Genomic DNA, 14,741 nt, shown 5'->3' with positions numbered 1-14,741 from the left:
TTTTTAAAAACACGAGCATTCACTACTTACATTACATTTTTAATTTAATCTAATACTAATCTAACGTTTAATAAACAGAATTATAATATTTGAAAAAAAAAATCAAAGAAAGCCTTTTTTTTAAAAAAAAGAAAATTTAATCCACACAACAGCTCATCAAGAATTCAAAAAGTCATCAGAACTGACAAATCTAGTAATGAATAATTGGCATCAAGCAGCCTATAAGTCAGTCATCCCAATAAGTCATCAACTTCAAAGTGTTTTCTACACCACTCATCACGCCATATCTTTTTTCACCCCTCATTGCTATGAAATTTAAAAGGGTGCAGAATTATGAAACTATTATACAAAGAACAATCATTTCTGTTATATGCATATTTGCTAGTTCGATCATTTTAAACACTATTTAATTTATTAATTTAAGTTTTTAATTTAAATTTAAATATGATTATATAATTATTTTAAAAAATTTTTAATTATAATAAAATTTAAATTAATTAAATAAATAAATACTTAACTTTAAAAGTTTGACGATTTGTTAGCTTAACTGAAAAGTACAGGAAAAATGGCAGAGGCTATACTAGTCAACTTAACGTACTAAATGTTGAAATTTATATGAGATTTTTTATTATAATAAAAAAATTAATATGACCGTTTATAAAAAATTTTTATTGTAAATTTCAACGCTCTTATGTTTACATATATTGTAATGAACTATTAATATAAAAGTGCAGTTTTTAACATTAAATAAATAGAGTTTCCCTATAACTCACGTCAATTGGGAACCTTGCATATGGTATGCTGAAATTTCAACAGCTATGAATTAAAAATGTAATTCATCCAGAAAGGACCACATTGGACCTACCAGAAATCAAGTCAGTCAAGTCTAAAATTTGCCGTGTTTGAAAAAGAAACGCAGGAAGTCAGAGAAACGTGCAGTGAAATTCAAACATCTAGTCCACACTGCAGCTATCAACTATTATCTGTTGAAATAAGTAAGAAGCTGATTGGATATTCTCGCAAACCCTTTTCTACACCTCTCATTCAGCTATTTCTTTTTCCACGCCAATATCTATTACTTGATCATCTTGAGCCAAGCAATTGTATGATTTGTTAGCTTTGATTGTAAAGGGAGAAAAAATGGCAGAGGTTATAGCTCTGGTGACCCCGGTTATGGACGTGTTGCTTCAGCTGCTAATGAAAGAAGCAAACTCCTTCAAGCGCCTCCGTAAAGAAGTGAAGAGCCTAAAAGACGAATTGGAGTGTGTCCAGTGTTTTCTCAAAGATGCAGAGGAAAGGTCGGAGAAGGAAGACATGAGAGATGGCGTAAAAGTGTGGTTGAATCAAGTAAGGGAAGAAGCTTTTCACATAGAAGATGTCATTGATTTATATATCCTGCATGTGGCACAACACTGTCACTCGCGTGGATTCGTAGGCTTGCTCCGAAGAACAGCTCGCATGTTTAAAGCCTTGAAGCCACGTTATAACTTCATTTCTGAAATCAAGGAGATCAAAGCATCGCTACGCGAAATCAAAGATAGAGGTGAACGGTATGGCTTCAATTCATCGGCCCCAGAATCAAGTAGTAAGGTAACTGAACTTGAGCACTGCGGAATTCGGTTGGGTTCCTTGTTCATTGAGGATGATGAATTTTTGGACCTTCATTCCACTCGTGATGAACTGATGACAAGTTTGGTAGAAGGAGCGCCGACTCGCACGGTGATTTCATTGTTAGGCATGGGCGGAATTGGTAAAACTACTCTTGTAAGGAAAGCCTACGATGCCAAAGTCGTTAAAGCGCATTTTGATTGTTATGCTTGGATTACTGTGTCTCAATCATATAACTTGGAGAAGCTCCTAGGAACAATGGCTAAGCAGCTCTGTCCAGAATTTAAAATCGACGCAATTGAAGAGCTAATTGGTCGCCTCAGAAATTTTTTGGAGACAAAGAGGTATCTTATTGTTTTTGATGATGTTTGGCAAGTAGATTTTTGGGGAGTTATAAAACATGCTTTGCCTAGTAATGGTAGAGGTAGTAGGATAATTGTTACAACACGTAATGATATGGTCATAGCTGCTTGTCAGGAGGACTCTTGTCATCTTGTCAAAAAGTTGTCGCCATTGTCTCATGAAATAGCTTGGCAACTATTTTGCAAAAAGGCATTCCGTTTTAAACTTGAAGGACATTGCTCCCAAGAGTTGGAGATCTTATCTCTTGAAATTGTGAGAAAATGCCAAGGTTTGCCGCTTGTGATTTCATCGGTAGCCAGTTTGTTGTCAACTAAGGAAGAAAATGTGTCCGAATGGCAAAAACTGAATGACACTCTTAATAGTCAGTTCCAAACAAATCCACACCTTTCAAGCATTTCAAAAATCCTCTCTCTTAGTTATGAAAACCTTCCTTCCTATCTTAAACCTTGCTTCTTATATTTTGGCATGTTTCCTCAGGGTCGTTCAATTTCGGAGATAACATTGTATAGATATTGGATTGCTGAGGGTTTTATTAAAGAAAAGAGAGATAAGACATTGGAACAAGTTGCTGAAGAGTATCTAAATGAACTCATCCAAAGAAACATGGTTCAAATACAAGGTTTACTTTGGGGCTGTGTACCAAATAGGTTGTGTCAAGTACATGATTTGATGCGTGACATAATTCTATCAAGAGCAGATGAATTGAATTTCTATAAAATTGTGGATGGAAAAATGTCCATTGTTCGAGGAAAGTGTCGTCGCATATCTATCTATAATTGTGAAAACGATTGCATGAAGGTGAATGAAATCTCGGGAGTTCGTTCGATTTTACTTTTCAATATTGATGGTCAACCAACAGACTTTCACTTGGATAGTTGGTTTGAAAAATGCAAGCTTCTAAAGGTGTTAAATCTTACAGACATTCCTATCGAACACCTCCCCAAAGGATTAGGGTACTTGTTCCACCTAAAGTCCTTAACCCTGAGGAATACAAAGGTGAAGAGACTTCCAAAGTCCATCGGTAAACTCCAAAATCTACAGCTATTGGATCTCATGAATACCCCAGTGCGAGAGCTCCCAATCGAGATCAATAAGCTTCAAAATCTACGACACATATACGGATTTTCTTATAAACGCACCATCAGATTTTGTTTTGAGGAACTCCAAGGCCTCAGGATGCATGAAGGAATTGGTTGTTTGGGGGAGTTACAGACACTTGAGTTTCTTGAAGTAAGCAATGACGGAACTGGCATCATTACAGAGCTGGAAGGACTGAGACAATTGAGAATTTTAAGCATTTACAAATTGACAGCGGAACTTGGAGCTACTCTCTGCGCCTCTATTGTGAAAATGAATCATCTTGAATGCTTAGCTTTGGTGTCGAATTCTGAAGCTGAGATTCTAGATTTACAGGCGATTTCATCGCCACCTCTTTCTCTAAGGATTCTCAGCTTCATAGGCAGATTGTCAAAAATTTCGAACTGGATTTTGAAACTTTCCAATCTACGTACACTGACCTTGTTATTCTCAAGGTTAAGTGATGATCCTTTAAAACGCCTCCAAAGTTTGCCTAATCTTGAGTATCTTTATCTCTACAAGGCCTATGATGGAGAGGAAATTCACATTGAGGAAGATGGATTTCAGAAGCTGAAATTCCTTGAACTATGTGACTTGAACGAAGTAAGAGTGATCAAAATAGGCAGAGGATCATTGCCTCTTCTTGAAGAGCTAAGGATTGGAGCTTGTCCGCAACTGAAGGAAGTGCCGTCCAACATTCAACACTTGAGAAACCTCAAAATTGTCGAAATCTCTGAGATGCCGATGGAATTCGTGCTTGCTATGCAACCAGATGGAGACCAGTGTTGCTGGAAAGTTAAGCATGTACCAAATGTTTGGTCATGGAATAAATTTGAAAGAGATAGGTTTGATGCCTTATAGGTTTGTGTTTTAGAGTTAATTGTCTTTGTAGTTTTATGGTTCTTGTACTAAACTTTCTATTACGTTTTGGCATAGTTTAGTTTTGAATCTTCAGATTCAACTACTTCATTTATGCAGTTGAGCAATGCTGTTTCCTTTAGCAGGGTATTATTATTATTATTTTTCTATTATTTACATTCTTTTTTTTCGTTTGTTTAATTATTAACGATGCTTAGCTTTCTTTTTTCTAAAAATATTGGTTTAAATAAGAAGGAACTAAATAAACAATCTAGCTCTGATATCTCTTGCCCATCAGAAAGTTGGCCCTGAAAAAGTGATTCTTATAAACAATCTAGCTCTGATATCTAAAAATTTTGATCATTTTAGCCATACCTTGTAAACCGCTCCAAATCCACCTTCACCCAACTTGTTGTCATCAGAGAAGTTGTCCGTTGCTGCTCGAATTGTACTCAAATCGAACTGCAATGACTCCACAGTTGTAATCTCATTCCCAGCTGCAAAGACCCAAGAAAGTGAATAAAAATTTAAAAAATTACGGCAAAATCACAATTTAAACAAGATGGAAGCTGTTTGTTTACCATTTTGATCGTTTTGAACAACGTTTTTCTCATCCCTTGATCTTTTCTTTAGCCAATAACATACTCCTATTGGTATCAGAAACAAGATGGCGACTGAAATTGGAGCACAGATAGCAACTATTGTTGTTGTTGAGAATTTATTATTTCCTGCAAAAAGGAGAATGCGGTACACATATATATTAGATGCAAAATCAGAGTACTCTGCTTATTGTTTTTTTTTTTTTTTTTTTAAATTTACCTCTGGATCTTATTGCGGACTCTGAAGGTGGAGATGGTGGTGGTAGTGGAGGTCAAGAAATCACTGGTGCTGGGTTTGGTGCCGAGACCGTGATCCTGTAAAACGGGTACACTTCATATCGGATGTTGCAACTAGGATTGAAAATATTTCCACCCTGTTTTCCAACACAACATTTTGGGAGAAGTACAACGTTTCCTTGAAGACATCGATCGCAGTTGGAGCTGGAGAGATCTGGGGTGCATTGCACAAGGCTGTATAGTGTTTGAGACGTGGAGAGGCTTTCTTTCTTCGTCGCAAACTTCTTCTCACCAGATGGGGCGCCCACGGCTGCAGACACCAAGTCCTTCATAGTGCTTTCCAACAGTGGAGTAAACCGTCCAGGGTCCGTTGCATTCTTTGTGTTACACATGCACCAAGTTTTTTGGTCCAGGACGCCAAAGAATGACTTGTTTGAGTAGCGCAGCGTGCATTTGTCGTACCATATCGCTGCTTCTTTCTCTACAGGGCAGGCAGGTTCGGCAATGTCGCTGATTGCGGTCTCGGCACAGTTTTGGCAGTCATCCGGGGTGACGTCTCCACGACACAGAAGGGATCCGTAGACTGTAGATGTGGGGTCTCGGCCAACGGTGACGTTGTAGTATCCGGTGTTGAGAGTGGCATTGGAGGCGAGGGAAGAGAGGAGGCGATTAAGGTTGAATTGGTAGGTGCTGTTGGGAGGGAAAGTGGTTGTGTTTGAGCATATATGGTATCGATATTCTAGTGCAGCAGCTTCTCTGATCAAACTAAGGAAGCTAAGTAGAACAGCGATTACCATATGGGAAGGCATCTTGATGATCACCTCTGTTCCTTTTGTTATCAGAATTGTTGAAGAACAACTTCGGTTTTACATATATGCTCTCTTCTCTGTTTCTTCTTCTTCTTCTTTTTCTTTTATTTTTTATCTTTATTTTTTTTATTACTTTTGTTGTTTGTTTTTAATAGATGTAGATTTTTGTCTCTGATTGCAAAAAAAAACTTAGGAATGTAGATGTGGACGTGGGTGGTAAGTCGCGTCTACGAAGGTGAAGTCAAGTCAGCATTTTTTGGTTGTCTATGACTAGCTAGTCCACTAACTTGAAGAAAATTATTAATCAAATTTACAAGAGGCTAGAAAAGAGAATTCAATTAAAAACAAAAACAAAGAATACACAAAATCATTTTAGGTTGCTCCTTAAATTTACCATTTAGGCTACTAGGATGCAACTTATATTCAGTGTAGTGGTTGCTTTATTCGCATTCATTGTGCAATTTTTTTTTAAAGGTAATTAAACTGGTGGGCTGCAAACATGAAAACCAAACACTAAAGCTGGACTTTTTTTTTTCTTGGCTAGCAAAAACAAGGGGATCGGTGTTGTCAGTGGTGGAGTCAGGATTTCTGTAACGACCCTTACAAACCGCCATAATTATTTTAACTTTCAAACATTTACCTCTTAAAAGAATGCAGAAAATAGATAAGCTTGATATAATTTACTTTGCATAACAAAATGAATGACTTAGAAAAATTATATTTTTTTTTAAATAATAATAAAATTTACTTCTAAAACCCATATTGTGAAATAAAATTTAAAAGTTCAAAGTAGCCTTCAAGTAAAAACCACCAGAACCAAAGTTTTAGAAAAATAATAATAAAAATAAAACCTTATTTAAAATTAAACACTTTCATTTCATGATAATTTCTCCCGTTTTTCAATCCCACATAGCTCGTATCTACTCCAAGATTCTCCATGGGTACATCTTACCTATTAGTTTGTCTGCAACATGAATTAACTTTTATAAGTAAGGGCTTAGTAAGACACTTAAATCTCACAAACGTAAATAAACATTTTTACTCATCATACTATAAGCGTCACCATAAGAACAAACATTTTTAAAAATATTTTTAACTTTAAAATCCATCATATATTGGGCCTGGTGTTGGTGACGCCCCTCCTTTGAGGCCGCCACTGTTACTAACTTTTTAACTTGTACTTACTGGGGTTTCTTAAAATATGCGGAACATTTTTTTTCGAATTTACTTGATCGAAAACATGAACTTAACATGAAATCTGCTACAGAATTTAGGAATACATATATTGATTCCATAAATCCTTCAGTCACATAATATTTTCTAGGAAAATCCTTGGCTTAAATAAATAAATTGTATTATTTAAAGTCTGGAATTTTCTCAGTCATTACAGTGTTGTACCATCATAGCGTGCTAATCACAGAAAGCATGGGGTAGCAAATCCCATACCAACAATGACAAATAAAAGACCGCTCACCGATCACCATAAAGAGTGTACAATGCCATTTAAAAACATAAAAATATGTATACACATTTTCTTCAAAACGTCATCATAAGAGAAGCATTAAAAATGTCATAACATCATAGTAAACATCAAAATCATATACTTCTCAATTATTCAATTCATGTTGTAGGTGAGAGTGTACTTTCCTAAACGCCTTACTTAATCTTTTTAAATTTCTCAATGGTGATGTGACAAATGAGGTCATTGGGTGTTCACCTCTTGAACTGTTCATGCCATAAATCATAAATAATAAAATTAAAAACATTAATTCATCAAATCCATCCATTATATTAAAACAACGCCTAAAAGGCCAATTTCATCATTTAATAACATCGAGACACAAAAACCCAACAATTACACAAAATTACAAAATTTTACAAAAACTGGCAGCCTGACCTTTACCTCTAAAAAAATTCATAAAAATTCTACAGAACTCTAAATGACCTGAAACGGGTTTCAAATTAAATTAGACATCTAGAGCTTTCCAGTGACACTTTATATGTTAAAAACAGAGTCTGTTTGTTCCCTCAAACACTATTATAAAGTCAGGTCATAAAATCTAAAAAAATTCCAGCACTCTATAATCCGAGATTAGCCAAATAATTCCCTTTTAAATCATCCAAAACTCATTAAAAATCATGTCTATCAGCCTATTACATTAACCACAACTCTAACATGCTTTCAACATAATCATATCCAAAATTATTAAAACATACGTCATACAATAACTCACATCAACACCTAACTAGAAATCATATATAATTCAAATACACATGAAAACAACCTAAACATGTTTCTAACATTAACAATAGTAAATAAAAAAATAAAGAAAATAGAGGATTAACAAATCACATAATCGTAAAAGAAAATCTAAACATGCCATTCTATCAATTTCAAAAAAAAAAAAAAAAATCATCAATCGAAATTATAATGATGACGGGGAATAGGAATTTTGTTTCACACTGATTCTATCTCATTGACAGACCATTAATTAATCACCCAATTCATGCCAATTAATTTCAATAAACCTTATAAGGAGGGAGGTCTTGAATTCAAGTGTTAGGGGACGCGAAGAAATCTGTAAGGATCGCTAGGTGCCCAGAGAATCCCACAAGTAAATGACCCGACTATACCGGGAGTCCCGCGAGGTGGACTCCATGGAGGTTGAGGCATTACAATTTTGTTTCAAGGGGCACAAACTAAAATGTTAAAACATGTTAAAAAGGCTAACAAAATCGACTCCTAAAACTATTAGTCTTTTTTTATTTTCCCTTCGACATAGTTTTAACTAGTTGGAAGCACGTTATGCATGTGTAAATCTATCAGTTTATTAAACTTTCTACACATTAACTCAAAATTTTGAAGAGTTTAATTTTTTTTATTTGAATTTATTATTCTTACTTTAGTAAAAAGAATATATTTAAGCAAAATTATTTGAAATACGCCTTTCAATCAAAATATGTTTTTGGATGAACATTATACATGTGTAGATAAGTACAATATATTTGAGCAATGAAGATTTTAATAGGTAAATTAGATAAAAAAATCATTTAGGAAGTAAATAATACGTATAAGAAAATATAGTTGAGAGTGACATAAGAAACAAAAATTGTTAAAGTACGTAGGGACTCATTTGAAGAAAAAAAAAAAAACAGCTTGAACATGGGCAAATTAGAGAAAAATGTGTTTATGAGAAAATAGTAATTGAGAGGAAAAAATACTTAATTAGAAACACATTTAACAAAAATTATTTTAATGGATCATATAAACTTTTTTTTATGAGGCTCACTTTTGATATAATAAATATTGTATGAAAAAGTATTTTACAATGGACAAATTTGAAATAAAAAAAAAACTGTTTTCGTAGGAGTAAATTGGAAAAATATAATTCAATTAGATACATTTAAAAGTATAAGGCTTAATAGAAAAAGATCAAAAGAACAATAAGAAAGGAAAAACAAATGAGATTAGATTTTTTGGAGATATATTTTGTTAGTGCATTTTTGTATTGGTTTATTTTTGGTAAATTGGTTGCATATTGTTTGGAAGCTTGGCTGGCACAGCAAATAGGTGACCTTTTTAAGGAAAGTCTAGTTGTCTTGTTTAAGGGCTGAAAATCAGAGGAGTTGATTGCTGAGATTGAAGAGTGGACTTTGGGAATTAATGGCCGGAAATTCTTTAGGCTGGAGGTTTTTTTTTGTATTAGACATTGAACGGCAGCAATGGTGTGGAGTTTTTTTATGTATTGTGCTGAACGTATTTGAGCAGAAAAAAAGTGTTGAAAACAAAGTATTGCGCGTATTCATGAGAGTATGAGATTGTAATGTTAAGAGTCGCTTGATGTGTTGCGACGGATTGTTAGAACACTTTTGAGTTGGTTCTTCGGGAGAAGATTTCTTTGGTTTCGAGAGGAAACCATCAAGTCGAGTGGTGCTCGCTGATCAAGCCTCCTAAGGAGATTCTAGGCAACGGCAACATCGTCAAGGAGGGAGTCGTTGAGTGTGTAAGACCGTTCGGTCCTTTGTAATCTTTTAAACTTAGTGGATTGATCACTGTCTGGGCGTGGCCCCGCAGAGTAGGTGTGCGCACTGAACTGCGATACCATTTTCTGGTGTCCTTTACGTTTCTGCATTAGTTTCCTGCTTAACTGTTTTGCTGGTTTAATTTTAGATTCTCTATCACAAAAAGTGTTACAGTAAAGTGTTATAACACTCTCTGTGACACCGACCGAATAACGGACCTAACATTTTGAAATTTTTAGTAATAAATAGAGGTATATATGAAATTTTTTGAAAAACTATAACAAGTAAAGTAGCAAAAATCTAGGGGGGAAATAGAGCCCACCTCCTTCCGCCACGGGGTGGTGTTCTCATGCCCCCAGCCAACGCCTATAGTAGGAATAAACTGATTCTACCAGTGCAATGAACAAGGCCCTAGCTAGATTCGTCCTTGTAGAACAAAGACTAAATTCTTATGAACCATGTTGAAGCAAAAACGAAAACACAATAAGAGCTTTAAGTTTTTACCAATTTCATTATAAGTGTCTATTTATGCCGTATTAGAAATTCAAGTCTCATTACATGCAAAACTAATATGCAGATAATTTATACAAGAGTTTTCACAATTATACTACCGGGGGTATACTTCAGTAATCATCGATCCATCATTAACGGACCATGATATTGACTTGCTTGTAAATTGATCAGATTCGTGATCCTTTGCTGCCGTGCTTGACTGCATTCTATTACGATGGAAAAATGCTGGCTGTTGAGGTACAGGAAGAGTAACAGAGTAACTGTTGAGCATGAGAACAATTGTTGCCATTGTTGGTCTTAAAGCAGGATTTTCTTGAACACATAGCAATCCCATATGAATGCATCTCATGACTTCATTTCTAGGGAAGGAATGTCTTATTGTTGGATCCAACAACTCTAAGGGAGTACCTTCCTTCCAAAGTTCCCAAGCCTGCAAAGTTCAGAGTGATGTTCAGACGCAGGAATTTTCTTCCTTTCTGTCACTTTCTTTTGTAGTAATTAAAATCTTTCTCCTAAGAGGTCACTCATTTAAAAAAAAAAAAAAAAATGCTTTTGTGAATTTATCCTTCACAGACTTATTCTAGCTTTACTAATCAAATTAATGCATGTGTATCTACACATGGAAGAAATTATTCTTCTTGCCACTGAGAATCTCAAGAACCAACACTCCAAAACTAAACACATCAAACTTCACAGAGAAGTGTCCATACTTTGCATACTCGGGAGACATGTAGCCACTACACATACAAAACAGCACGGTCAATGCGGTAATAGAGGAAATGAAAAGAAGACATAATTACGATTAGAATGCAATCTAAATAATCAAATGATATAAAATAAAAAAGTCAATGTGGCAGATAAGTTGTGTTTGATAAGCTTCTTGGTAGGTGAAAAGTATAGATAAGAATTAACAGCATACTATGTTCCGATGATACAATTGGTGCTTCCATGAGTTTGGTTCACAACAAAAACCTTTGCCATGCCAAAATCTGAGAATATTTTAGGGTTCATATCATCGTCTAACAAAATGTTGCTAGCTTTCAAATCACGATATATGATCCTAAGTCGAGAATCTTAATGGAGATAAAGGATCCCTCGAGCAATGTTGCCTATAATCTTGTACCGTCTTGTCCAATCTAGAAGGCTTCGCTTTTCATGATCTACACACATGTCAAAAATTTGAAATCCAATTACAATATTTGGATATTGTGAACTCAAAAATGAAGTTGATTTGTTCTATTCACTTCAACACTTTATTGTCGTCTCGGAGTTCTTTAATGCATCAACACAATGATTTAGTAAAAAAGTACTCCTAGAACTTTAACAAACAAATAGAAAACTTGTAATCTGCTGTTGAGATGTTACAAGTACCAAAAACAAGTACAGATTTGTCATACCGAATAGAAAGTAATCAAGGCTTTTGTTGGGCACATATTCGTAGATTAGAATCTTCTCGTCTCTTTCCAAGCAGAACCCCAATAGCCTTACTAGATTTCTATGTTGAAGCTTGGCTACCAAAAGAGCTTTATTTTTAAATTGTTCTGCACCTAGCCCAGATCTTCCTAATAGTCTTTTCACGGCAATCTTTTGTCCATTAGGAAGAGTACCCTGAAAATAAAAGAGTGGCAAAATGAGAACTATAAAATTTTCGCACATAATTCGTTATTTATTTTACGGTAGATAATGTTTCTATGCCTTGTAAACTTCAACAAATCCGCCTTCCCCTATCTTGTTATCATCTGAAAAGTTGTCCGTGGCGGTTTCAATTTCATCCATAGTAAATTGAAGATTATCTCCCCTTTCCATTTCATAGCGAACTACAAAAACCAAGAGCAAATAATTTTATAGTTTAAGCTCTTATATTACATAAAGAGAAAAATACAGCACTGGAATTATATAAAGGGCATGGATGTTAATTTGTTTGATTTTTTTTTATTTTTTTTTTTACCACTTTCAAGCCGAACAGAGAGTTATCACTTCTTTAGTTTCCTACGGAGAACGAAGAAAGCAATGATGAAGAACACCATAACCACTCCAATTGGGGCAACAATGGCAATAATTGTGGTTGAAGAGCTTTTCCCTTTTCCTGCTCAAAGTTTAACACTTGTTCATATTATTACCAACCCCAAAAGACAATATTTGTTTCACCATGGAAATTCGTAGCTCTTTATGGTCACAATATTGACGTTTCACATTTTTTCCCCCTCCACTATCCAAAGTTCCAGTAGCGAAATCAAAATAATTATCAGATATTCGTACCTGGAGGTGGAGAAACAGCCTTTGTTCCAGCGACGTTGTAGAAGGAATAAAACTCATATCTGGTTACACAACTATGCAGGAAAACAGTCCCACCTTCTTTGTCACTGCAGCAACTCGGGTAGAAACCGATGGCGCTCCGCAAACACGTGTTGCAATCCGCTGCCGACAAGTCTGGTGTGCACTGAGCAAGGCTGTACAACGTTTGCAAGCTTGTGAACTCCTCCTCGTCTGTCCCAAACTTCTTCCCCTGTAATTGCCGTGAATTTACCGCCTTATCCGCCGTCGTGTTCATCGCGTTAGATAACAAGTCATTGAACCGGTCAGCTTCAGTATCCACCACGCTCTGTGAGCTGAACAGGGACGTAGCCGGCACGACCCCCGGGGTCGTGTAAAAGGCGGAGCGGTCTTCATACCGAATCCAGCACTCGTCGTGCCATATTACCGCCTGCTTTTGCGTGGGGCAACGCCGTAGCACCTCTCTGGATGCATTGCCTGCGCATTCTTGGCAGGTGGAAAGCCTGGTGACAGCGATGTCGCTGCGGCAGAGGAAGAGTTCGGTAGCGGCGTCCGCAGTGTTTGCGGCTACGGTGGTTTGGTGGAAACCTCCATTAACCGTGGCGTAGGAGGTGAGGTAGGAAAGGAGAAGATTGAGATTGGAGTAGTAGGTGGTATTTGCAGTTAAATTAGTACCGGTCGTGGAGTTTGTGCAGGCGTCTTGACGCAGCTGATGAGTGACTAAGTCAAAAGGGTGAGTTTGATAGATATGTCACTATAGATGAAGGGAATAGTAAAACATGATTAAGTTTGCTTAAGAAAATGACGATCATTAACAAATTACTATAACTAATTTATGACACGACTCTTTAACAAAATTTGTACATATACATATAGGCTTTTTTTTTTTTTTAGTTCCTTTGGAGAGATCGTCCTTCTAACGTACATATAGTGATAAAAACGTAACGTAAAAAATTATTCTACAGACGTTACTGCGTAATCTATATAGATCAAAGATTAAAGGCATCTGTTTCTCTGATTTTGTTTGAACTTTCAAGATGGCTTTAAATACGAGGACGTCTCTGTTGATAGGTCCCAATTTGTACTATAAATATCCTCCGGTACGAATATTCAAACCACGGTAGCTGTAATGACTGAGAAAATTTCAGACCTTAAATAATACAATTCATGTATTTTTAAGCCAAAGATTTTCCTAGAAAATATTATGTTATATTGTGAATAGAGAATTTATGGAATTAATATATGTATTCCTAAGTTCTATAGTAGATTTCATGTTAAGTTCATGTTTTGATCAAGTAAATTCGATCGATAAATTCTTACCGTATTTTAAGGCGGAATAATTCTCAGTACAAGTATAGTTTGAGAATCTTAATTTCAAGAATCTCCAAGCACAGCACGATGTTAGCAGCGTATAAAAAAAACGCACTGACATTTTAAAAGAAGAAAAAAATCCTTAATTGCCAGACAGTTAGGTTAAAGTCACAAGATAAATACCCATAGTAGAAGAGTACAATGTGAGTTCGGGAGTTGACACCGTCACAAACAACGTCATTCCCGAAATATAATGCAGAATAGTTAAATTTAGAATTTGTTAAGTCTAGAATTAATTTCAAGACTTGAAACAGTTTGAAATGTTACGCGAGTAAGAATATAAAACAATATTGAATTATTTAGAAATTAATGTTGGACTGTAAGTAGTAGATTAAATTACGTGAGCTAAATTAATTACCTCTAATCAGTATAAATTTAATCTGTTTAGAAGAAATATTTGAGGATAAGATCAAGCAGATAATCTTGCCTTAATCAGACACTTTATATAGTGAAATTATTAGGGTACTCTCACTTTCTCTCTCCTATTCCTGCTCTCTCTCTCTTCTCTCACGTTCTCTCACAAAACCATCAATGGCCAAATACTCAAGTTGAGATTCCGACCTCCGTTTTTGACACCGCCAGTGTCAATAGAAAGATCTCGACGAGCTGAGTTGAACGACATGTGGCACGACCTCTAACTCCGCCGGAATCAGCCGCAATCGCCGGCGGAAGTTCCGAAATTACCCATTTCTTCCCGTCGTGCTATCTCCGCCATCCGACCTCCGATTGAGATGATTTCAGTCCCTCTGGACTTAGTGCAGCGAGACAAATAAAACCCATCCATTTTCACTGCTCGATTCTGGCCGGAACGCCGCCGTCCGTGGTGGTCAGATCCCCCGCTGCCGCCGCCTTCGTTTCTCTCTCTCCAAGCCGTCGTGGATGTCACCGCCCCCACCAATCGACTCAGAAGCCGACGCCCAGTGGATCCCGACCAGCCACCACCGTCGCCGTCACAGTTTGGCCGGAAAACGGAGCCACAGCCTCCGTCCGTGGAGGGGAGAGGGGGGTC

At 36.3% G+C, this 14,741-nt stretch overlaps 2 protein-coding genes and 1 pseudogene across 2 annotated transcripts; 1 reads left to right on the top strand and 2 right to left on the bottom strand.

Annotated features, from left to right (window-relative positions):
- The first annotated feature begins 1,113 nt into the window (after window positions 1-1,113).
- On the top strand, window positions 1,114-4,048 carry LOC21404016 (disease resistance protein RPM1). The gene has a single exon (XM_010093989.2). The coding sequence runs from the start codon at window positions 1,141-1,143 to the stop codon at window positions 3,907-3,909; it is 2,769 nt and encodes a 922-aa protein (XP_010092291.1). The 5' UTR covers window positions 1,114-1,140; the 3' UTR covers window positions 3,910-4,048.
- Window positions 4,049-4,103: 55 nt separating this feature from the next.
- On the bottom strand, window positions 4,104-5,539 carry LOC21404015 (cysteine-rich receptor-like protein kinase 25). The gene is made up of 5 exons (XM_024162942.1): window positions 4,782-5,539; window positions 4,726-4,733; window positions 4,488-4,634; window positions 4,282-4,403; window positions 4,104-4,214 (listed from the first exon to the last, which is right to left on the bottom strand). The coding sequence occupies exons 1-5, from the start codon at window positions 5,537-5,539 to the stop codon at window positions 4,104-4,106; spliced, it is 1,146 nt and encodes a 381-aa protein (XP_024018710.1).
- A 4,530-nt stretch (window positions 5,540-10,069) lies between these two features.
- LOC21404014 lies at window positions 10,070-12,362 on the bottom strand (annotated as a pseudogene).
- Between the last annotated feature and the right edge of the window lie 2,379 nt (window positions 12,363-14,741).

The sequence above is a fragment of the Morus notabilis genome, unplaced genomic scaffold (assembly GCF_000414095.1).
Source record: "Morus notabilis unplaced genomic scaffold, ASM41409v2 Scaffold634, whole genome shotgun sequence".
Taxonomy (NCBI): Eukaryota; Viridiplantae; Streptophyta; class Magnoliopsida; order Rosales; family Moraceae; genus Morus; species Morus notabilis.
Note: the sequence above shows the minus strand (reverse complement) of the source record. Positions and strands in the feature narration are given on the sequence as shown.

Bases quoted from the DNA above. Each gene is read 5' to 3' on its own strand.
- LOC21404016 (XM_010093989.2), top strand. From the start codon at position 1,141: ATGGCAGAGGTTATAGCTCTGGTGACCCCGGTTATGGACGTGTTGCTT.
- LOC21404015 (XM_024162942.1), bottom strand. From the start codon at position 5,539: ATGGTAATCGCTGTTCTACTTAGCTTCCTTAGTTTGATCAGAGAAGCT. The intron at 4,404-4,487 runs GTAAACAAACAG...GGGTCTTTGCAG, and splicing joins TGTTCAAAACGATCAAAATG to CTGGGAATGAGATTACAACT. The intron at 4,215-4,281 runs GTATGGCTAAAA...TCACTTTTTCAG, and splicing joins GATTTGGAGCGGTTTACAAG to GGCCAACTTTCTGATGGGCA.